The 25642-nt window shown below is 41.2% G+C and overlaps 1 protein-coding gene across 5 annotated transcripts in view; it reads right to left on the reverse strand.

Moving 5' to 3' along the window:
- The window catches only part of LOC136863026 (cuticle protein 70, isoforms A and B-like), a 44626-nt gene extending 22646 nt beyond the window's left edge, over nt 1-21980 (reverse strand). The window contains exons 1-3 of one of the 5 annotated variants that reach the window (XM_068225842.1): nt 21936-21964; nt 3984-4048; nt 3912-3938 (exon numbers count right to left, since the gene is read on the reverse strand). In XM_068225842.1, coding sequence (XP_068081943.1) covers nt 3912-3938; nt 3984-4048; nt 21936-21947 — 104 coding nt within the window. In that variant the 5' untranslated portion in view covers nt 21948-21964. Of the gene's footprint in view, nt 1-3572; nt 4049-6942; nt 6981-18731; nt 19141-21935 lie in introns of those variants that run through there. The other 4 variants (XM_068225841.1, XM_068225843.1, XM_067139340.2 and 1 more) reach the window with 4 other exon arrangements.
- Nucleotides 21981-25642: the final 3662 nt, after the last annotated feature.

Genomic DNA, 25642 nt, shown 5'->3' on the forward strand with positions numbered 1-25642 from the left:
CCCGCCCCCTGCTATACTTCCATACACTAAGCTAGATGTTGTTGAAGTGGCCGAATCTCGGGGAAGATTCGAGACCTTTCATGAATAATTAAGACACACCCACAGGCGTTTATTGGGCAACTAAAATTTACACATCAAAAATTGGGGAAGAAAGACACAATTGGCTGAAAATTAATGACAGAAATTATTGATTGGCTAACTTCAAAACTGGCGGAAAGAAAAGATTTATATTGCCAACCCAGAAATGAAAGAACTAAATGTAGTTATAGGAAAACTTATGTGTATAAAATATCTTCAAGAAAAGTTCCATCACTTCGCACCAGGGTGCATGATCATAGTTTTTGGTAGAGACATCTATCAGAGAATGTCCACACTGCTTGATAATTAGTAAACAAAAGCAGTTCGAAATTAACACAGTGACATCTTCTGAGAAACTGTTAAGATAATTCAGTTTTTAAAGTTCCGAGTTTCTGCTGTAGGGGAGTACTTTAAGGCGGAAAATTCAAAAGTACGGCGTAGAGGTGTACCAACAGGTACAATAATGATGATAGTAGGTTCGAATCCCACTATCGGCAGCCCTGAAGATGGTTTTCCGTGGTTTCCCATTTTCACACCAGGCAAATGCTGGGGCTGTACCTTAATTAAGGCCACGGCCGCTTCCTTCCAACTCCTAGGCCTTTCCTATCCCATCGTCGCCATAAGACCTATCTGTGTCGGTGCGACGTAAAGCCCCTAGCAAAAAAAAAAAAAATAATAATAATAATAATAATAATAATAATAATAATAATAATAATAATACCGGTAATGATAATGATAATAATTGTTACGGGGTTACCCGTGGAGCAAAAAGAGGTGAAAGAAGGCGCGGGCTTGAATGGGTCTAACTACAATATCAAAATTTAAAAAAATCTTAAACTGAACTTCATAACTTCAAAAAATTTTGTATGACAATATTACAGGTACAAGTAGCAATCATTAAACAAGACTGGGAAAAATCCAAGATTCAGAACATTAACAATTTTGGGCTTCAAGCCCCTATTTTACAATGTCAGCGATACCTGATTTAGTTTACCAAAACTTTAATTCACACTAAGGAATCATTTATCTAAGGGCAGAAATCCCCTTGAATGAAGAGCACATGCTCCCTCAATTACAATATCTGGCCTTCCACAGGCACTTTTTGATCTTACAAAAACTTTGAAAAAGTGCAAATAGGCTCTCAGTATCTTCTAGCCTATTCAAGGCAATATAAGAAAATTAGAATCACTCGCCCCTCAAGGCACAACTTACAAATTGAAAGATAATATTATACAGGGGTATCTAGTACCCAACCTACAGGGCCTTGACGAAAAAGAACAGGTTATATAAACGGCCCGAACACAAACTGAGTGGAGGCGTACACTGCAATCCCAGATAATGAAACATTAAAACCTATAGGGCTCTCGGCAGATGAAGCAGGGGCTATTCCCAAACTACATGAGGTGTCACGGATGGAAATAACTTTAACACATTACGGAAGGAAAAACCGTTACAACGTAGTCACCTCAAACCAAGATGATGGGGAGCTGGAGAGGGAACATCACACTCTATCCCCGATTTAAAGTCAAAGCTTTACGAAATTTTTACATTAGCTGAAGAAGATTTACATTTTAGAAACGTTTGTTACATAACAAAAGAGTCGGACCTTTCCCTCGGGTTAAACTGCGGAGGTAGCAAGAAAGAAAGAAGTTATGTGGCCATTACCTTGTAGATGTGCTGTTGACCGATTGAAGAGGCCGCCCGCCTCCCGCTTTGACACACCCACTCAGATAGACGACGATCAATTGGCCAAGAAACGTGAAAAGCCGCAGTTAATAAACTCTCAGGGAAGGTTCGAGATCATTCAAGACTAAACCAGCCACACCTTCTCAATTTTATTGGTAGATTTCAAAAGTAACACTCAGAATCGAACAAGAAGCCTGTGATAGGTGGAAAATTAATTACAGAAATCAGGGATTGGCTAGATTAAAAACTGGCGGAAAGAAAAAGGAAATATTGCCAACCCAAAAATAAATGAACATCATTCAGTTACAAAAACCTAGACATACAAAACTTCTTTAAATTATAACTTCTTACACCTCGCACCAGGGTGCATGATCATAGTTTTTAGTGGTGTCCTCTGTGGAAAAATGACCAAACTTCTTGATGAATGTCAAACAAAACAAGTAGAAATTCACTCAGGTTAGGAAACTGCACAATAACAAAATTACTCAATATTTTAGTGGTGACATCTTCTGATTAAAGTTCCAAGTTAGTGTAGTTTCAGTTTCACTGTTTTACCAATAGAGGAGTTCATTTAGGCGCTGAATTTTAAGGCGCGGCGTTGGTGTGTACCTCGCGGTACAATAATAATAATAATAATAATAATAATAATAATAATAATAATAATAATAATAATAATAATAATAATAATGCTAGCTACACGTCCCAATGTAATATTTTACAGTTTTCAGAGATGCCTTCTTCTTCTTCTTCTTCCTGAACTTATGCGGATTTGTTTAGATTTACGGTCTGAGACCCATCCAGACGCCATCACATTGCGGAAGAATGTATTCAGTACTGCGTGTTTCGTGGTGGTTGACATTGTCGATGAAGAGAAGTATGTTGAGACGCACACAAACACACAGTTCTTGAGCCAGAGGAATTAAGCATACACAGTTGTTATCATCGAACTAGCTGTGAATCGAATCCGGGTCCCTCTGAGCCGAAAACAACTACGAAAGTCGTTCATCCTAAGAACCGGACATTTCAGTGACTCGGAAGTGCCGGAATTTTGTCTCACATGATTTCTTTTACGTCCTGGTAAATTCATCAGTACGAGTTTGAAATATTTGAGCACCTTTGGATACCACCAAACTAAGCCAAGATCGAACATGTAAGCTTTGTCTCTGCTTTCCGAGCAACTCAGTCCGGTGTGGAATTATAATAATTTATCCTGTCATATGAATTATGGAACTAACACCTCTTCTTCTGTCACTTATCCTACACCTAGAAGTGGACATGGCCCTGTTTTATGGCCGGATGCTCTTCCTTACTCCAAACTTACGTGGAGAGATGTTTTCACTTCAGTATATTTTTGTTGTGGTTGATAATGCGGTTTGTTATGTGCATATGATGAGATGTGTACTGAGACAAACAGAAAAACCCAGTCCCCAAGCAAGAAGAATTAACCACACACGGCTGAAAACATCAACCCGGCCAGGAATCGAACACAGAGAGTCTGAAAGGAAGGATATGATGCTGAACATTCAGCAGAGGAGCCGGAGAGTTATAGGTTCAACACTCTGGTCCATTAACTACGTCTGGTTCTGTCTACATGGCCCTAGATTCTATTATTGTCTCAGATTTTGGTGAGGAGTTTCTCAGCTTCATGAGGACAATCTGATTTGGAAATTAATGGCACAGTCATATCTCAAGGCAGGCAGTCATTTGGCTCCACCCCCGGGCTTCGTTAACGTATTACTGGCCATTGTGTGCTCCAAGAACTCCACGACAGGTAAAAGGAAAGTAGAGGGTCCAGAACAAGACATAACTTGATGTTCACTGATGTGTTTATTTTTTAAATTTCATGGCAGATGAGGTCATAAAATTAATGATTTATGTACACAGACTTAATAAATAAAGCGGGTCCTTAGTGCAGGTAACCACCGTAGCCCAGGGGAGCCTTGAGAACAGCGGGGGCAGCAGCGGCGTAAGCCAGAGGAGCGGCGTGAACAGCGGGGGCGGCGTAGGCGACCGGAGCGGCGTAGGCGACAGGGGCGGCTACTGCGGTCTTGACGACGGCGGGAGCGGCGTAGGCGACGGGAGCGCTGACAGAGACCTTGTAGGTGTTAGCGTAGGAGGTGGCGACAGGGACAGCAGCCTTCACTACAGGGGCGGCGTAAGCCACGGGAGCAGCGTGGACGGCGGGGGCGGCGTAAGCCACAGCAGCGGGGGCAGCAGCATAGCCGATGGCACCACCACCGAGGTATCCAGCGGATACGGCGGCGAAGAAGAGGGGCAGGATCACCTGGAAGAAGACATGACAACTTACATTTATCCGAATACCACGTGTTCACTTTAGCACCCAGTTGTATTGTTCTGTCTGGAGCTGAGTGTGTATTATTATTATTATTATTATTATTATTATTATTATTATTATTATTATTATTATTATTATTATTATTATTATTATTATTATTATTATTATTATTGGGCACAAGTTTGGGAGGACCATTCTTATATTTTATACAAGGTACTACTCCTGTAGAGGGAGCATAACATGAACAGCCACTGTTACTCCGGATTCCCAGTCCTAATGACTGAGTACTCTTTGTTAAGAAGTATATCCTGTGGCTTGTGCTGACTGCTATAAGAATCTACAACACCCACTACCTGTATACGTTACATGAAACTGTATTATTTAATTTACGTCAGTACTGCCATCGCAATTTCAAAATAAATGTACCTTTCTCCGTTGTCCAAGTGTCAAGTTAAGGTCGAAAGCTACTTCCGGTCACTACCTGGAATGCTGCTCTTTTCCAAACTCATTACAATACAGTGTCCTCATAAGTATGAGAACCAACTATTAACACAGGTTATGAGACATGGGACATCAACAAAACACCGTCGCTAATTGCAGACCGGCGGGTATCTTGTTCTCTGAAGGCCAAGTCTCTATTGTGGAGGCATCCTTGATCTCTTGCAGAAAGTGAAAGTGCTGTCCGGCGCGAAATACGGTACTGTCCTCTCACACGCACTGCTAGCCGGGTTATTACAGCATCCTTCCACTCCTTACTGTGCCACATTGGCACTAAATGTTCGTCATCTCTCATTCACCGTCACTTATCTATTGTCAACCTCCATCGTGTTAACTCTTAGAGCTATAGGACATAGTCCTTGTAGGGTCGGGTTGGATTACCAGTACTGGCAGGGATTTAAGATTGGCGGGAGTGCTGGGATGTTGTTAAAGAAAAGGTTCGTGCAGTTCAACACGTTTGGGGTAGTACCTGATAGAGCTGCGAGTTCTCGAGGAATACGAGGCCATGAGTTTACTTAGCTTTACTTATCTACGACCAGGTAAGCTCGATGCGTTGCGACACAGCCAGTTAAGGTTTCTAGCTCTGTATTAGAGAGAGACATGGGTTCCAACCACTCGTCGACCATCCCCGAAATGGATCTTTCCGTGGTTTCCCATTTCGATTCGAGGCAATTGCCGGGATAGATTTTTCTCTAGGCCACGGCCACACCTATACCCTTCACACAGCTGACACCCAAGGGATGTACCAGGAACACAGCCACTAAACTGGTGAGATGAACATATCCTCGGATACTCCCGACATTTAAAGAAAGATACGCTAAGAAAGGAAGCATATTATCTGTTAGGTGAGGTATCTCTGGGAAGAGAAATGGAGCATATATTGTGAACTTCCAGAGCTTTTCACGTTGATGTGTTTATGTATAGGAAGCGACTCTTAACTTCAAAAGTACTTCATGCACGAGTCGCTATTTGATCTGCCGTTGTCTGTGAGAGAAATCAGTGATGATACCTGCGCTTGAAGGTGAGTTAGTTTTGGGAGGAAACTTGAAGTACTATTTAAAATACGCCGAATTAGTAATAGCATTGCTTTTTTAAGTGCCACTTGATTCTTTTACGGGTTTAGCAACGCCAGGGTGCTGGAATTTTGTCCCATAAGAGTTCCATAAGCTGCCAGTAAATATATCGACACGAGGCTGGCGTTTTCAGACACCACAGGACTGAGCCAGGATTGAACCAGTCAACTTGATCTCAGTCCATCCTTTCTACCATCTGAGCTACTCAGCATTTATTTTGGAGTTACACTCACATGCCATTATCATTTAGTCACTGAGGAATGAATAATGTGTTTTATCAAATACAGTGAATGATTTTCGCGATTAAATTCGAATTATAATTAGTTTTTGATTTCTAATTATATTATCTGTTTGGAGTCCTCCCGTTTTGTTTTCCCGCAATTTTGACACGGATGCTAGGTTCTTCAGGCATAGCAGGGAAATAATTTTTCTAAAATTTTGAGAAAAATTGGAAGGTGCATGTTCCGGGTCTTCAATTTTGAGATTCTATATTTTTTCCGAGTTTGTTATTATTTTTAAGTTTTTCTGTGACGTGATTTGAAAGCAGATTTTAAAGGAATTACAAGCAATAAAAAAAGAAACCGTCGTTTAATTTATTAGGTGATATCATGAGTTTTATCTACACTGTGATGCCAATCACGTTACAAATGTATATGGCACCAGCTGAAGGTTAGGAGATGCCATTGTGCTGGTGTTTTGCCTGGCAGGAGTGTTTTTATCGGGCCACTGACAAGGGATGCCGGATCGAAACATCTTCTGCTGCAGTTAGTGGCACTTCAATTCTAATGTTCAAGTTTGTGAAATGAGGAATGAAAATCAAGGATACGAAATTTTCTTTAAAAAAGTATGAGACACCACTATCCGGACCGCCGCCCCGTTAGAAATTTGGTGAAACCGAGTTAATTTCTGCTGAAGCAAAGGCGAATGCAAAGGTGATCTGAGAGATTTCAGAGATTCCCTAGCCAGAATAAAGCGCGTAACAACTCAATGTATTAACCATTATCTTGCCCGTTGTCTCAGTACTAACATAGCTCCCAATATCTGTCACTTTCAATAAAGCTGGGCCAGAACCGACCGGTCTAGTTGTGTGTACAATGTCTGGTGCGAGTCCTGCCCAAACCAATTACATATTTCCTAAATATTTATGGAGTTAACATTCCTTTGTAACTGTATATGAAACCTTCCACTATTTACTGCTATCTTCATATTTCACACCTCATTGTTTACGATTGTATGTGAACTAGAAGAAGGGAGATTTTTTCCCTCATTGTCGTGGTTGGCAGGACAAAGAAGACTACGGTGGATACTCACCAGCTTGTACATGTTTTTGCTGTTGTTGTGTCGGTCTGCGGAGCGGATCGAGTGTGCCTTACCGAACAACCACTCGGGTTTATATACCTCCAAGTGTAGCCCAGGTACGAGCGAGGTCATGGGCGTAACTCAGACACTGAGCCTCCCAACTTCCCCACTACTTTCTCTGGCACTCCACGGCATGGACACTGTCACCTGCTGGTCTTTTCAATCGAAAATCAATCATTTAAAAGATAACCACGATGTTCAGGGTTGACAAGTGCTGAGAATTTCTGAGTGACCCTTTCAATAATAATAATAATAATAATAATAATAATAATAATAATAATAATAATAATAATAATAATAATAATAATAATAATAATAATAATAATGGGCGTGGCTGCGTCAGTAGCTTAGCTGCTACCTTCCCGACCGGAAGGCTGAGTTTTGAATCCCAATCGATCCTGGATGCAGTTTTTCATATCAAGAATCACTTGGTGTTACGAAGGGCATCCCGTATTAAATCAATGACAGAAATCAAAATGAGCTTGGGTGGTTACAGTAATTCCAGAAAGTACTGGATTAGCTAAATAAATAAATACACATATAAATAAACAAATTAATAATAATAGTAATGATTATTAGTATTATGAAATGAAATGTCGTATGGCTTTTAGTGCCGGGATATCCCAGGACGGGTTCGGCACGCCAGGTGCAGGTCTTTCTATTTGGCCCCCGTAGGTCACCTGCGCGTCGTGATGAGGACGAAATGATGATGAATACAACACACACACCCAATCCCCGTGTAATTAGAATTAACCAATTAAGGTTAAAATCGCCGACCCGGCCGGTAATCGAACCCGGGTCCCTATGAACCGAAGGCCAGTACGCTGACCAACGAGTCGGACGTTATAATTATTATTACATTCGACCTCACGTCCTTCCGGGTTAACCAAGCAAGCTATTTCCATCTCGACAAGGCAGCCGTACTACTAAGATACTGGGTTCAATCCTGGCTGAGGTTAGCAGCATTTGAAATTACTCCCACATTTCCGTGTCGTTGAATTCCATTAAGCATAGGAACTCCTGTGGAACGAAATTCCTATTATTATTATTATTATTATTATTATTATTATTATTATTATTATTATTATTATTATTATTATTATTTAACGTTCCCTCAGTTGTTATAAAGTATGAGAGATCACAGGTCGTCGCCCTAGGAGTGAATTTGAAATAGGAGATCCAAGGAAGCATTCGTGACTCATGGTATGGATACAATTTCCAATTCCCGAAAACTATAAGAAAAGCGGACATAACCAATTAAATGACCTGAAGAATTTCCTGCTGAAATATGTTAAAACACGCGATGTAAGATATTCCTTTTATTTTCATACCAAATAAGGAGGTACATAAATCACATCAATTATTTTTACTGCACTAAGTTATGACCTTCAGTAACTCTGAACACAACTTCTCGTATGTGGTAGACCACATACTGTACAAACTGAGTCTACTTCACTGTCTGTTTTTGATCTTACATAAATCATCACCATCATCATCATCATCTGTTTACCCTCCAGGTTCGGTTTTTCCCTCGGACTCAGCGAGGGATCCCACCTCTACCGCCTCGAGGGCAGTGTCCTGGAGCTTCAGACTCTTGGTCGGGGATACAACTGGGGAGAATGACCAGTACCTCGCCCAGGCGCCCTCACTTGCTTTGCTCAACAGGGGCCTTGTGGAGGGATGGGAAGATTGGAAGGGATAGGCAAGGAAGAGGGAAGGAAGCGGTCGTGGCCTTAAGTTAGGTACCATCCTGGCATTCGCCTGGAGGAGAAGTGGGAAACCACGGAAAACCACTTCCAGGATGGCTGAGGTGGGAATCGAACCTACCTCTACTGAGTGGACCCCGTTCTAGCCCTCGTACCACTTTTCAAATTTCGTGGCAGTGCTGGGAATGGAACCCGGGGCTCCGGGTGTGGCACCTAATCACGCTAACCACTACACCACAGAGGCGGACTACCTTCCGTTATTTTTAGAATCATGCAGAAGAAATGGCTTAGAGAGCAAATGTTCTTAAGGCTCACACAGGCCTAAATTTAAAGCACTGTTCGCTGGAGCGGACATTTGCACTGCTTTCCAGCGGGTGGTACTTGAAGTATATTTCATCGTTGACAGCTACTCTTAGTGCTTGAGATAAGATATGAATAATCAGAAATTAATATTGGTTATCCTTTACTATTAAGGCAAAAGGAGGATTATTTACAATTCATTCAAATACATTTTTTGTAATAGTGTGTACTTTTTTTTCGACTTGTATGTTTATAGTGTTATAATTTATATTAAAATTTTTGTGTGTTTGACAGACTAAAATAAATATGTTACATACTTCAGCCTGTCGTGAGAAATCCACTGATTAACCTCGGCATGTGACATCGAACAGTTGACAATCGAAACGTCCTGATAGGCTGATTTGGTCCATTTTGGAACAGTCCACTCTTTTGCTAACGGGAGCCTATATCTTGGTCGCACAATCGTCTTCCTCTCTCTTAGCTTTTCCGGATTCCTCGCGCTAGCCGCTCGTGTATCTGGCAAGCAGGTGCGGAACGGTTTATCGCTATAAAAAAAAAAAAAAAAAAATAAATAAATAAATAAAAAAAATAAAGCCGCCGGAATTCTGCTGGGTGGTCTGAATATTACGCGAACCTTTTCTTGATATCTGAGCTCCCTAGTGCTGAATCGGTAACCTCGGTTACTTCGAGATTCGTATTGGCAACCTTCGAAACACAAATTATGAATCGCTTCATGCTAGGATCAAGATTCACCCCGTGGTGGAGAGGTAGCGTGCCTGCTTCTAACCTGGAGGCCCCGGGTTTGATTCCCGGCCAGGTCAAGGATTTTTGCCTGGGCCTGAGGGTTGGTTCGAGGTCCACTCAGCCTACGTGATTATAATTGATGATCTATCTGACGGTGAGATAGCGGCCCCGGTCTAGAAAGCCAAGAATAACGGCCGAGAGGATTCGTCGTGCTGACAACACGACACCTCGTAATCTGCAGGCCTTCGGGCTGAACAGCGGTCGCGTGGTAATCCAAGGCCCTTCAAGGTCGTAGTGCAATGGGGTTTTGGGGTATCGTATTGTAGTTCGTATATATGCCATTTTGCACTCGAATAAATTCAGAATTTTGATTTGGAGGAAGGATAACTCCATTGCCAATTTTGTTTGTTAATACTTCAGTAGAAATTGCATTAACATCCACTTCAATGGCATGAAATATGAAAAGATATCTGCAACATTTCATTGACTATTGAAACATTTACTAAGTAATGAAACGAGGTGATGAAAATGGTACTTCCCAAATTTCTGAAAAGTACTGGGTTGGTCTTTAACCACTTATCATTTGCGGGTCTTCAACTATAATTAAGAAATACAGAAGGAGGCACAGAGAGAAATACACGACATAATGGGATGTAGGTACAGTGTGGGGAAAATAAAATGAACATTACAAAAGTTTATGGAAATGTCCATCGTTGACTTCGATGCAGCGCTGTGCTCGATTTATCAAACTGTGAGACATGCGTAGCAGCTCTGCCTTGAGGGATAGCAGCAATAGCATTTTCAGTGTTCTGATGTAGCTTTTCCAGTGTGTGAGGATTATTCGAGTACACCCGAACCTTCAATTTACCCCACAGGAAAAAATCGCAGGGAGGGAAATCAGGCGATCGAGGTGGCCAGTGATTGCACTGCTTGTGCTTATTGTTCTGTTCTCACTGAACACCTCATGCACTCGTCATAAGGTTGTCAAGGTTGTGTGTCTTGTTTCTCCGTCTTGCTTACAATATCCATACAGTTGTTCATCTTCTGTGAGTTTATCCACACATGGAATAAATTGTGTCTGGACATACCAGCTAGCATTAACAGTATGGTAAGGGAATCGTATTAAGATGCGAGCAACAGACATGCGCACCACACAGCAATCTTGAGATTATGCAACAACTTTTTGCCGAACTGCTGGAAATATCCTGGTTCATAACAGCGCTCGAGGTCACACACCCTGTCGGGCTGAACCAGGCCTCATCTGAAGAAATGAAAAATTGAGGATCTAAGAGTCGTGACTCCACTTCATCGGAAACCACCGACAGAACTCAACACTCGAATTTCGTCCGGATGCTTTAATGCATGCACAACAATAAATGTTACAGATGCAGGTCCTGTTTGATAATATTTCTACACGGCGGTCTTTTAATTCCCACTTGCACATAAAACGCCGTTGAGATTTCGTTGGACTTCGTTCCAGGCGTTCCTTCTTTCGAACTATGTTTTCTGGTGTTGGAACTTTATTTGGATAATTAGGGATTTATTCGCTACAGAGTCCGATTGGCGCCTTTTGTCCACTAATTTCTTCTTCTTCTTGCTAGTTGCTTTACGTCACACCGACACAGATAGGTCTTATGGCGACGATGAGACAAGGAAGGGCTAGGAGTGGGAAGGAAGCGGCCGTGGCCTTAGTTAAGGTACAGCCCCAGCATTTGCCTGGTGTGAAAATGGGAAACCACGGAAAACCATTTTCAGGGCTGCCGATAGTGGGGTTCGAACCTGCTATCTCCCGAATACTGGATACTGGCCGCACTTAAGCGGCTGCAGCTATCGAGCTCGGTCCACTAATTTTTACATTGCAGACTTTGCTGGAGGTTTTGCCAAGACACTCCCAGTTTTAAACTCTTGCGCAAACTGCTTCGCACAGGTTTTCCACCAATCGTGCTTCGAATAACACTCGACAATAAACACGTGCTGTTTCATCGTGAGCACCAATTTGTGTTACATTTAACTGGTCACTAAACACGTCTGCTCCTCTCACTGACTCACTCACACGTAATTACACAGCCACTTACTCTAGACGGAGCATGCGGGAAATGCACACGCACAGATATGTGACAGCAACCGACTGATGCATCGAAATCACAGTTTCCATAATTTCCTGTAATGAGCAGTTTTCCTGTTCATTAACAAGGGACAATTCCGCGTTATTCTTGTAAGAATTTGCTGCGCCAGTTTTATTTTCCCCACCCGGCAGAAGGCTGAAAATGAACATGGACGTAATCCATCAAAGAAAGGGTGATTGTACTAAATCAAACAGCATGACGGTACAGGTCCACTGACAACGACATTGCGGTGTCGTGTGACAGCAAGATACTGCTCCCATATCCTGAGTGTGCTGTTTGTAATTGATGTGATAATGTTTCATATGTTGCATATATCATATTCTGAATGTCTTCCAACTCAGGACGATATACTATCTCTTTTCCATACCAGATTTTTCGGGGGTGAGGAGTAAGGAGGGAGCTCTCCCCCTTCCGGTTATACTGCCAACTGAATGGAAATGAAATCTGAATTGAATCGATAATATAATCGGTCGATAGGCCTATGAATTTTCTAAACTTTTGTTATCTTACAGCAACAACTGTCTCACACAAATATTATATAACATTTCTCGGTGCGAATCTTGTTCCTAGCATGAATTCGATAGCTTGGCTTTGCTGTGTAAACTACTACAGTACCTGTACGTACAGTGTACGCCAGATGTCTCACGGCGATGCATAAGAGATTCATAGTTTGTGTTCCAATGGCTGCCAATACGAATCTCGAAGATGCCGAGGTCTACCGATTCAGCACTAGGGAGCTCAGGATATCAAGAAAAGGTCAGCACACTAAACAGACCACCCCGCAGAATTGCTAAGCCGGTGAACAAGGCACGGCTTTTTTGTATAGCAATAAACCGATCCGCACCTGCTTGCCAGACACACGAGGAATTAGTGTGAGGAAAGCTTACTTGGGAAAAGCTAAGAGAGAGAACGGCGATAGTGCGAGCAGGATACAGATTCCCGTTACCGAAAGAGTGGACTGTTCCAAAATGACCCAAGTCAGCCTATCAGGACATTTCTATTGTCAACTGTTCGATGACACAGGCCGAGGTTAATCAGTGTATTTCACACTACAGGCGGAGGTTAGTCATAAGTACCAATTCTCGAGAGTGCAGTGAATTAATATGAATTTCTACATTACTCAGGAAGATTAATAGTAACATGAATGAATTAATTTTATCGAGTGCGTGTCGGTATTATACATTGGGGTCGAGATTACGACCAGATGTTTTGTAGGGAATTTAACTGAGTGGGCATCCGAGAAACGATAAAATACGATCCACGCATTTCAATTTTCAGACGGTTGTTGCTACGTTCGGATGTGGATGAACTGTGAATTGTGGTAGTAGCACAACTATTTAGAATCCGGAATAACCCAGAATGGACTCATCGAACTTCGGATTTCCTTTTTTTTTTGCTAGGGGCTTTACGTCGCGCCGACACAGATAGGTCTTATGGCGACGATGGGATAGGATTTACTAGAAATGACTCTGTCAAGCCCCGCCTACCTCGTAGAGAAAATAGTCTACGCCATCCTTTAAAACCGTAGGGAAGCCACCTACGGTCACCCGTCTTCAGAAAGTCATCGTTATGCACTCGTTGTCGTACACTCGTCGTTATACAGTCGCGCGCACAACTACACAGTCCTGCAGTCTTGAGAACTTCACGCGCCGGTCAGTATGTGGTCAGGTGGCAATGAACCTCAGTGAGTATCTCAGTCGATTTTTAAACTGTTCTTTCTTTTCTCTACGGGGCATGTTAAAGGGACAATTTAATTATGTGGAGTATAATGCGGAATCGTTTTATACGTAATTAACTCGCGGGAATATAGTAGAAGACGCAGATGAATACTTGAATTAGTGAATGGGAATAGCAGGAAGTGAATCCCATTAGTATCTGTTGTAACAAACATTAAGTGGGAGAGCCTTTAAAAGCAGGTCGTCTAGTGAACAGTAGAGAACCCGTCACAGCAGGGGGTTTTAACATGGTGACCTACTGCCCAAGAGCCGATAACAATTCGCTAAAGACAGGCCAGGTAGCCAACAGATCACAAAGCGAGAGCCACGAGAAGTTTATTTTATGCTGAGCAACATTTGGATCAGACGAGCGCCGTCTAGGAATACTTAGTGATAAGTGAGTGTGTTTTATCAGTGCACAATTGTTATATATATTTGTGTAGTTGTGTGTGTACCCGAATCAAGATGATGCACCTCAAAGGATACATCCTGTGGACCATTATGAATTCCGCCACTTGTAATATGGATAAAAGTCCATAATTCGTGAACGTCCATGGTGAGACTGGAAGCCCGTTGACGGTGATTACATATTTAAGAATGTTGTTTTGCTTTCCCCTTGTTAATTTGTACGAAAAACCCTGGACTAGCAGTCCTCCGCGAATAATAATAATCATGTTTCTTTTTGAGAGAAGAGTCATAATACATAAGATCATGAGATTTCACACTAATTTGATAACTCCTCTTATTTTTCGCAAGTCCTAGATGAGAACTGAGATGAATTGACATCATTTATGAGTAATAGTAAATTGCACGAAGTTCTGTATTACCATATTTATGATTAGTTTGTGTTTTCGTTTCTTGTTGATTAGAAAAATCCAGAATACAACATTGGTGAGTTTTGGAATAATAATAATAATAATAATAATAATAATAATAATCATAATAATAATAATAATCAATGTCCCCATTTTGCAATGTTTTTCACCCACAGTAAACACACGAACACTGTAACATTCGTCAATGTGATATATTTCTGGAATTGGACAAATTAATTGTAAATATTAGTAGGTTTATCTATATTATTATTAAAATTGTAATTCGTTGTATGTTGTATGTTAATTTCTTCGCAGGAAGCAAAATGTTAATTTATACTGTGTATTATAATAGTTATTTGTATGTACAGCAGGATAGCATAGTACCATAGTAATTTGTTTCAGTATCTTTTTTTCATTTATTCAGTATTTTATAAATTTTATGTTATTTATGTATTTCACTTGTTAAGTGTAAGACAGGGACACGTGTCCCTAACTTTGGCAGTTAAAATAAACCATATCTATCTCTATCTATCTATCTAAAGTCTAATGCCTTTTCGATGCAACCACTCTTTCCTTTCATTGGCTGTTTTAGTTCCATGTAATTGATGTCGTCCAAATACTTCATCCTAGGTCTTCCTCTGCCTTTCTTTCCCAGCACTTTCCCTTCAAGTATGTTAGTAATGAAATTATTTTGTCTGATGACATGTCCAATAAATTTTAATTTTCTGTTTTCCATTTCGTTTAAAAATCTTCTCTCTTCTTTAACTTTCCTTAAGACTTCAAGGTTGGTTTTTCTTTCCGTCCAGACATTCTGGTAATTTTCCGCCATATCCACATTTCAGCAGCTTCAAGTCGATTCCTTTCTAATTTACCCAGATTCCAACTCTCACTTCCATATTGGAGTGTACTCCATACAAATGATTTTGCAAAGGATTTTCTGACATCTATATTCATGTGTGTTCTGGTTAAAATGCTTTTTATGCTCATAAATGCCTGTTTTGCCAATGCTATTCTTCTCTTTACTTCCAGGAAGCATATTATCCTCTGTTATCATACTACCAAGATAGCAGAATTGTTTCACCTGATCACTTCTGACGTCATCAATTTTGATATTGGTTTTAATTTCTTCCATATTTTTCCGTACTACCATTACTTTCGTTTTACGTTTGTTTGCTTCTAATTTCCAAAGTTTAAGAGTGCCTGAGAGGACTTTCAGCTTCTATTCATTTCTTTCTCTGAGTCTGCAATTAATACGATGTCATGTGCAAATCTGATGCAATGTATCCTTTCACCATTGATTTTTATTCCCTTTGTCTTCTCCTTCATGATCTGAATAGCTTCCTCAATGAACATATTAAATAAATACGGTGATAGGGGACAACCTTGTCCAACTCCTTTCCTAATCCTGGCCTTTTCTTCTACCTGATTGATGATTATTTTTGTGCTTTGGTTTAGATACAGTTGATTAATCATTCTTCTATCCTTCCAGTCCAGTCCTATTTTCCTCATAGTTCTAAACAGTAGTTCTCAGTTCACATTGTCAAAAGCTTTTTCTAAGTCAATGAAGGTAAGATAAGTCGTTCTATTCATTTCCATCCTTCTCTCCAATAGCATGCGTAAGGCCCGAATTGCTTCTCTTGTTCCTTTGCCTTCTCTAAATCCAAATTGGTCTTCTCCAACATACTTATCTACTTTTCCTTTTATTCTGTTCTTAACTATGTTAAGGAGTACCTTGGAGGCATGTGTTAATATTGATAGTGTTCTGTAACTGGTGCAGTCAACTGCCCTTCCTATTTTAGGTATGGTAATGGTTCTGCATTGTGTCAAGTCTTGTAGCACGATTCCTCTTTCGTAGCATTCATTTATTACTCTGAATAACTGGTCTTTCATGTTGATACCTACATTTTTCAGTAATTCTGCTGGGCTGTCATCTACACCGGTTGCTTTTCCTTCTTTCAGACTCTGAAGGGCAAGTTCAAATTCATGTCTCATGATTGGATGACCTTGAATTTCTCTTCCACACTCATTGATGTCTTCAATGAGCTTATTGTCATTCTTGAAGTCCTTATCATCGTACAGTTCTTCTATGAATTTTTCTATCGAACACATATCTTATCGTTGCCTATCAGTAACATTACTTCTTTGTTTTTTACTACTGCAGATTTGGTTCTATTTTTGTACTGAAGGGAACCGATTTTCTTATAAACTTTATCCTGTTTTCCCTTTTCTATATCCTTTTCTATCTCTTCAGCAATGTTTTTGTTCCATTTCTCTTTTACTTCTCTGCATTTGGTTGTGATCTGAGTTTTAATCCTTTTGTAGTCATCTACATTGTTTTCCTTCCTGAGCTAATTCCTTTCTTGAATTAGGTTTAGTATTTCTTCTGTCATCCAAGGTTTTCTGGGTTCCAATTTCCTTTTTCCTGAAAGGTCATTTGTCGCTTCAATTATCCTTATCTTGATGTTATTCCACTGCATTGGCTCATCACTTCCATTATCTACTTTATTGGTTCGTTCTTCAAAAGCCTCCTTTGTTGTTGCTTCTTTCAGTCCTTCTAGTCTCCACTCCTTTTTGATAGATATTTTGGTTCTTTTAAATTGAATGTTGCACTTGGCCAACACAAGTGTATGTTCACTGTCTATATCAGGACCTGGGTAGCTGTGGCATGATTTTATCTGATTCCTGTATCTTTGCTTCATTAGTATATAATCTAACTGAAATTTTATGGACATGTTAAGAGACTTACAGAAACCAAACTAACCCACCAAGTTCTTGAAATAGATGATAAACTGAAGAATTTTCGTTGGACACAACAATCAAAACCGGACATGAAAAACGCACAAATTCAACCTGAAGACATTTTGAATCGAAATATATATAGAAAGAAAATTGACAAATGGGAAGTTACTTCAGAGAATGAAGTACCAAAAAGAGTAGATACCAAGTGGACGGAAGAAAGGAAGAGGATCTTTAGTGAACAGATGAAAGCATCCTGGATCCTCCACAAAGCAATCATAAATAAAGCTTCGTGTGTTCCGAAAGGGACCATTCAAGCATAATAATAATAATAATAATAATAATAATAATAATAATAATAATAATAATAATAATAATAATAATAATAATAATAATAATAATGTTACCAACACGTCCCAATGAATTATTTTGCGGTTTTCAGAGATGCCTTCTTCTTCTTCTTCTTCTTCTTCTTCTTCTTCCTGGACTTGTGTGGATTTGTTTAGATTTACGGTCGGAGACCCCTCCAGACGCCATCACATTGAGGACGAATGTATTCAGTACTCCGTGTTTCGTGGTGGTTGTCATTGTCGATGAAGAGAAGTATGTTAAGATGCACACAAACACCCAGTTCCTGAGTCAGAGGAATTAAGCATACACAGTTGTAATCCTCAAACCAGCTGTCAATAGAATCCGAATCCCTCTGAGCCGAAAACAGTTACGAAGGTCGTTCATCCTAAGAATCGGACATTTCAGTGACTCCGAATTGCCTGAATTTGGTCTCGCAGGATTTCTTTTACGTAAGTTCACCAATACAAGTTAGAATTATTTGAGCACCTTCGGATACGGCGAGACTATGCCAAGATCGAATATGTAAGCTTGGTCTCTGCGTTCCGAGCAACTCAGTCCGGTGTGGAATTATAATAATTTACCCTTTCATATGAATTATGGAATAACACCTCTTCTTCTGTCACTTATCCCACACCTAGGAGTGGACATGGCCCTGTTTTATGGCCGGATGCTCTTCCTTACTCAAAACTTATGTGCAGAGATGTTTTCACTACATTAAATTTTTGTGGTGGTTGATAATGCGGTTTTGTTATGTGCATATGATGAGATGTGTACTGAGACAAACAGAAAAACTCAGTCCACAAGGAAGAAGAATTAACCACACACGGCTAAAAACATCAACCCGGCCAGGAATCGAACACAGAGAGTCTGAAACGAAGGCTATGATGCTGAACATTCAGCAGAGGAGCCGGAGAGTTATAGGTTCAACACTCTGGTCCATTAACTACGTCTGGTTCTGTCTACATGGCCCTAGATTCTATTATTGTCTCAGATTTTGGTGAGGAGTTCCTCAGCTTCATGAGGACAATCTGATTTGGAAATTAATGGCACAGTCATATCTCAAGGCAGGCAGTCATTTGGCTCCACCCCCGGGCTTCGTTAACGTATTACTGGCCATTGTGTGCTCCAAGAACTCCAAGACAGGTAAAAGGAAAGTAGAGGGTCCAAACAAGAGTCATAATTTGATGTTCACTGATGTGTTTATTTTTTAAATTTCATGGTAGATGAGGTCATAAAATTAATGATTTATGTACACAGACTTAATAAATAAAGCGGGTCCTTAGTGCAGGTAACCACCATAGCCCAGGGAAGCCTTGAGAACAGCGGGGGCAGCAGCGGCGTAAGCCAGAGGAGCGGCGTGAACAGCGGGGGCGGCATAGGCGACCGGAGCGGCGTAGGCGACAGGGGCGGCTACTGCGGTCTTGACGACGGCGGGAGCGGCGTAGGCGACGGGAGCGCTGACAGAGACCTTGTAGGTGTTAGCGTAGGAGGTGGCGACAGGGACAGCAGCCTTCACTACAGGGGCGGCGTAAGCCACGGGAGCAGCGTGGACAGCGGGGGCGGCGTAAGCCACAGCAGCGGGGGCAGCAGCATAGCCGATGGCACCACCACCGAGGTATCCAGCGGATACGGCGGCGAAGAAGAGGGGCAGGATCACCTGGAAGAAGTCATGGCAAATTTTAGTTAACTGAATAACAAACATTCAATGTAGCACCCAGTGGTATTGTGGTGTCTGGAGCGGACTGTGTATTCTTATTATTGGGCACATGTTTGGGAGGACCATTCTTATGTTTTATGTAAGTTACTACTCCTGTAGAGGGAGCATAACATGAACAGCCACTCTTACTCCGGATTCCCAGTCCTAATGACTGAGTACTCATCGTTAAGAAGTAGGATCTGTTTCTTGTGCCGACTGCTATAAGAATCTACAACACCGACTACCTGCATACGTTACATGAAACTGTATTATTTAATTTACATCAGTACTGCCATCGCAGTTTCATAATAGATGTACCTTTTTCCGTTATCCAAATGTCTAGTTAAGGTCGAAAGCTACTTCCGGCGACCATCTCGAATTCTGCTCTTTTCCAAACTCATTACTTTACAATGGCCTCCTATTTACCGTAAGATCCAACTAGTAGTACAGATACGATATCAACACAGGTCATGGGAGATCGTTGATCAACAAAGCACCGTCACTAATTGCACAGTGGCGGGTATTTTGTTCTCTGAAGGCCAAGTCTCTATTGTAGAGGTAGCCTTGATCTCTTGCAGAAAGTGAAAGTGCTGTCCGGCGCGAAATACGGTACTGTCCTCTCACACGCACTGCTAGCCGGGTTATTACAGCATCCTGCCACTCCTTACCAGCACGTTACTGTGCCACATTGGCACCAAATGTTCGTCATCTCTCATTCGCTGTCACCTGTGTACTGTCAATCTCCGGAGTCCTCGCAGGCTGGGATTCGATTATCGGTACTGGCAGACATTTAAGATTGGCAGGAGGGCTGGTTTGTTCTTAAAGAAGAGTTTCGTTTAGTTCACCTGAAAAAAGCTGCGGTTTCTCGAGGTATACGAGGCCATGGATTTACTTAGCATTACTTATCTACGACCAGGTTAGCTCGATGCGTTGCGACACAGCCAATTAAGGTTTCTAGCTCTGTATTAGAGAGAGAACCACTCGTCGACCATCCCCGAAATGGATCTTTCTGTGGTTTCCCATTTCGATTCGAGGCAATTGCCGGGATAGTTTTTTTCTCTATGCCACGGCCACATCTATACCCTTCACACAGCTGACACCCATGGGATGTACCAGGAAAACAGCCACTAAACTGGTGAGACGACCATATCCTCGGATACTCCTGACACAAAAAAATATACGCTAAGAAAGGAAACATTATCTGTTAGGTGAGGTATGTCTGGGAAGAGAAGTGGAGCATATATTGTGAACTTCCAGAGCTTTCCACGTTGATGTGTTTATGTATAGGAAGCGACTCTTAACTTCAAAAGTACTTCATGCACGAGTCGCTATTTGATCTGCCGTTGTCTGTGAGAGAAATCGGTGACGATACCTGCCCTTGAAGGTGAGTTAGTTTTGGAGAAAACTTGAAGCAGTATTTAAAATACGCCGAAATAGTAATAGCATTGCTTTTTTAAGCGCCACTTGGTCCTTTTACGGGTTTAGCAACGCCAGGGTGCTGGAATTTTGTCCCATAAGAGTTCGATAAGCCGCCAGTAAATATATCGACACGAGGCTGGCGTTTTCAGACACCGCAGGACTGAGCCGGGATCGAACCAGTCAACTTGACCTCAGTCCATCCTTTTTACCATCTGAGCTACTCAGCCCTAATTTTGGAGTTACACTCACATTCCATTAGCATTTATGTGACTGAGGAATGAATAATGTGTTTTATCAAATACAGTGAATGATTTTCCCGATTAAATTCGAATTATAATTAGTTTTTGATTTCTAATTATATTATCTGTTGGGAGTCCTCCCGTTTTGTTTTCCCGCAATTTTGACACGGATGCTAGATTCTTCAGGCATAGCAGGGAAATAACCACAAATAATTTTTCTAAAATTTTGAAAAAAATTGGAAGGTGCATGTTCCGGGTCTTCAATTTTGAGTTTCTATATTTTTCCGAGTTTGTTATTATTTTTAAGTTTTTCCGTGACGTGATTTGAAAGCAGATTTTAAAGGAATTACAAGTAATAAAAAAGGAAACCGTCGTTTAATTTATTAGGTGATATCATGAGTTTTATCTACACTGTGATGCCAATCACGTTACGAATGTATATGGCACCAGCTGAAGGTTAGGAGATGCCATTGTGCCGGTGTTTTGCCTGGCAGAAGTGTTTTTATCGGGCCACTGACAAGGGGATGCCGGATCGAAACAACTTCTGCTGCAGTTAGTGGCATTTCAATTCTAATGTTCAAGTTTGTGAAATGAGGAATGAAAATCAAGGATACGAAATTTTCTTTCAAAAAATATGAGACACCACTATCCGGACCGCCGCCCCGTTAGAAATTTAGTGAAACAGAGTTATTGTCTGCCGAAGCAAAGGCGAATGAAAAGGTGATCTGAGAGATTTCAGAGATTCCCTAGCCAGAATAAAGCGCGTAACAACACAATGTATTAACCATTATCTTGCCCGTTGTCTCAGTACTAACATAGCTCCCAATATCTGTCACTTTCATAAAAGTGGGCCAGAAGCGACCGGTCTAGTTGTGTGTACAATGTCTGGTGCGAGTCCTGCCCAAACCAATTACATATTTCCTAAATATTTATGGAGTTAACATTCCTTTGTGACTATATATGAAACCTTCCACTATTTACTGCTATCTCCATATTTCACACCTCCTTGTTTACGATTATATGTGAACTAGAAGAACGGAGATTTTTTCCCTCATTGTCGTGGTTGGCAGGACAAAGAAGACTACGGTGGATACTCACCAGCTTGTACATGTTGTTGTTGTTGTTGTGTCGGTCTGCGGAGCGGATCGAGTGTGCCTTACCGAACAACCACTCGGGTTTATATACCTCCAAGTGTAGCCCGGGTACGAGCGAGGTCATGGACGTAACTCAGACACCGAGCCTCCCAACTTCCCCACCACTTTCTCTGGCACTCCACGGCATGGACACTGTCACCTGCTGGTCTTTTCAATCGAAAATCAATCATTTAAAAGATAACCCGATGTTCAGGGTTGACAAGTGCTGAGAATTTCTGAGTGACCCTTTCAATAATAATAATAATAATAATAATAATAATAATAATAATAATAATAATAATAATAATAATAATAATAATAATAATAATAATAATAATAATAATAATGGGCGTGGCTGCGTCAGTAGCTTAGCTGCTACCTTCCCGACCAGAAGGCTGAGTTTTGAATCCCAATCGATCCTGGATGCAGTTTTTCATATCAAGAATCACTTGGTGTTACGAAGGGCATCCCGTATTAAATCAATGACAAAAATCAAAATGAGCTTGGGTGGTTACAGTAATTCCAGAAAGTACTGGATTAGCTAAATAAATAAATACACATATAAATAAACAAATTAATAATAATAGTAATGATTATTAGTATTATGAAATGAAATGTCGTATGGCTTTTAGTGCCGGGATATCCCAGGACGGGTTCGGCACGCCAGGTCCAGGTCTTTCTATTTGACCCCCGTAGGTCACCTGCGCGTCGTGATGAGGACGAAATGATGATGAATACAACACATACACCCAATCCCCGTGCCATTGGAATTAACCAATTAAGGTTAAAATCCCCGACCCGGCCGGTAATCGAACCCGGGTCCCTATGAACCGAAGGCCAGTACGCTGACCAACGAGTCGGACGTTATAATAATTATTATTATATTCGACCTCACGTCCTTCCGGGTTAACCAAGCAAGCTATTTCCACCTCGACAAGGCAGCCGTACTACTAAGATAGGCTACTGGGTTCAATCCTGGCTGAGGTTAGCAGCATTTGAAAGTACTCCGACAATTCCGTGTCGTTGAATTCCATTAAGCATAGGAACTCCTGTGGAACGAAATTCCTATTATTATTATTATTATTATTATTATGATTATTATTATTATTATTATTATTATTATTATTATTATTATTATTATTATTATTATTATTATTATTATTATTATTATTTAACGTTCCCTCAGTTGTTATAAAGTATGAGAGATCACAGGTCGTCGCCCTAGGAGTGAATTTGAAATAGGAGATCCAAGGAAGCATTCATGACTCATGGTATGGATACAATTTCCAATTCCCGAAAACTAAAAGAAAAGCGGACATAACAAATTAAATGACCTGAAGAATTTCCTGCTGAAATATGTTAAAACACGCAATGTAAGATATTCCTTTTATTTTCATACCAAATAAGAAGGTACATAAATCACATCAATTATTTTTACTGCACTAAGTTATGACCTTCAGCAACTCTGAACACAACTTCTCGTATGTGGTAGACCACATACTGTACAAATTGAGTCTACTTCACTGTCTGTTCTTGATCTTACATAAATCATCATCATCGTCATCATCATCTGTTTACCCTCCAGGTTCGGTTTTTCCCTCGGACTCAGCGAGGGATCCCACCTCTACCGCCTCAACGGCAGTGTCCTGGAGCTTCAGACTCTTGGTCGGGGGATACAACTGGGGAGAATGACCAGTACCTCGCCCAGGCGGCCTCACCTGCTATGCTCAACAGGGGCCTTGTGGAGGGATGGGAAGATTGGAAGGGATAGGCAAGGAAGAGGGAAGGAAGCGGTCGTGGCCTTAAGTTAGGTACCATCCCGGCATTCGCCTGGAGGAAAACCACTTCCACGATGGCTGAGGTGGGAATCGGACCTACCTCTACTGAGTGGACCCCGTTCTAGCCCTCGTACCACTTTTCAAATTTCGTGGCAGAGCCGGGAATCGAAACCGGGCCTCCTGGGCTGGCAGCTAATCACGCTAACCACTACACCACAGAGGCGGACTCTTACATAAATACCTTCCGTTATTTTTAGAATCATGCAGAAGAAATGGCTTAGAGAGCAAATGTTCTTAAGGCTCACACAGGCCTAAATTTAAAGCACTGTTCGCTGGAGCGGACATTTGCCCTGCTTTCCAGCGGGTGGTACTTGAAGTATATTTCATCGTTGACAGCTACTCTTAGTGCTTGAGATAAGATATGAATAATCAGAAATTAATATTGGTTATCCTTTACTATTAAGGCAAAAGAAGGATTATTTACAATTCATTCAAACACATTTTTTGTAATAGTGTGTACTTTTTTTTCGACTTGTATGTTTATAGTGTTATAATTTATATTAAAATTTTTGTGTGTTTGACAGACTAAAAAAAATATGTTACATACTTCAGCCTGTAGTGAGAAATCCACTGATTAACCTCGGCATGTGACATCGAACAGTTGACAATCGAAACGTCCTGATAGGCTGATTTGGTCCATTTTGGAACAGTCCTCTCTTTTGCTAACGGGAGCCTATATCTTGGTCGCACAATCGTCTTCCTCTCTCTTAGCTTTTCCGGATTCCTCGCGCTAGCCGCTCGTGTATCTGGCAAGCAGGTGCGGAACGGTTTATCGCTATACAGAAAAAAAAAGCCGCCGGAATTCTGCTGGGTGGTCTGAATATTACGCGAACCTTTTCTTGATATCTGAGCTCCCTAGTGCTGAATCGGTAACCTCGGTTACTTCGAGATTCGTATTGGCAACCTTCGAAACACAAATTATGAATCGCTTCATGCTAGGAACAAGATTGCGTGCCTGCTACTAACCTGGAGGCCCCGGGTTTGATTCCCGGCCAGGTCAAGGATTTTTGCCTGGGCCTGAGGGTTGGTTCGAGGTCCACTCAGCCTACGTGATTAGAATTGAGGATCTATCTGACGATGAGATAGCGGCCCCGGTCTAGAAAGCCAAGAATAACGGCCGAGAGGATTCGTCGTGCTGACAACACGACACCTCGTAATCTGCTGGCCTTCGGGCTGAGCAGCGGTCGCGTGGTAATCCAAGGCCCTTCAAGGTCGTAGTGCAATGGGGTTTTGGGGTATCGTATTGTAGTTCGTATATATGCCATTTTGCACTCGAATAAATTCAGAATTTTGATTTGGAGGAAGGAAAACTCCATTGCCAATTTTGTTTGTTAATACTTCAGTAGAAATTGCATTAACATCCACTTCAATGGCATGAAATATGAAAAGATATCTGCAACATTGCATTGACTATTGAGACATTTACTAAGTAATGAAACGAGGTGATGAAAATGGTACTTCCCAAATTTCTGAAAAGTACTGGGTTGGTCTTTAACCACTTATCATTTGCGGGTCTTCAACTGTAATTCAGAAATACAGAAGTAGGCACAGAGAGAAATACACGACATAATGGGATGTAGGTACTGCACCCGTCCACCTCCCGGGTCCCAGACTAGCATTTATCTCAGGGGTGTCGGTTCATTATTTAAGTCATCAAATATAACTATAGCGGCATCAATGAACACGGGAATGAACGGAGCAATTTAAAATTAAAGTAGGGAAGGCTCGATTGTAAACTTGAATTAAAGGCCTCCATGATAGGACTAGGAAGTGACTGTTAACTTTAAAAAGGGTACCATCTAACTACAATAAAAAGATTATGAGAATGGTTTCC

Source organism: Anabrus simplex, chromosome 2 (genome assembly GCF_040414725.1).
Source record: "Anabrus simplex isolate iqAnaSimp1 chromosome 2, ASM4041472v1, whole genome shotgun sequence".
Classification (NCBI taxonomy): domain Eukaryota; kingdom Metazoa; phylum Arthropoda; class Insecta; order Orthoptera; family Tettigoniidae; genus Anabrus; species Anabrus simplex.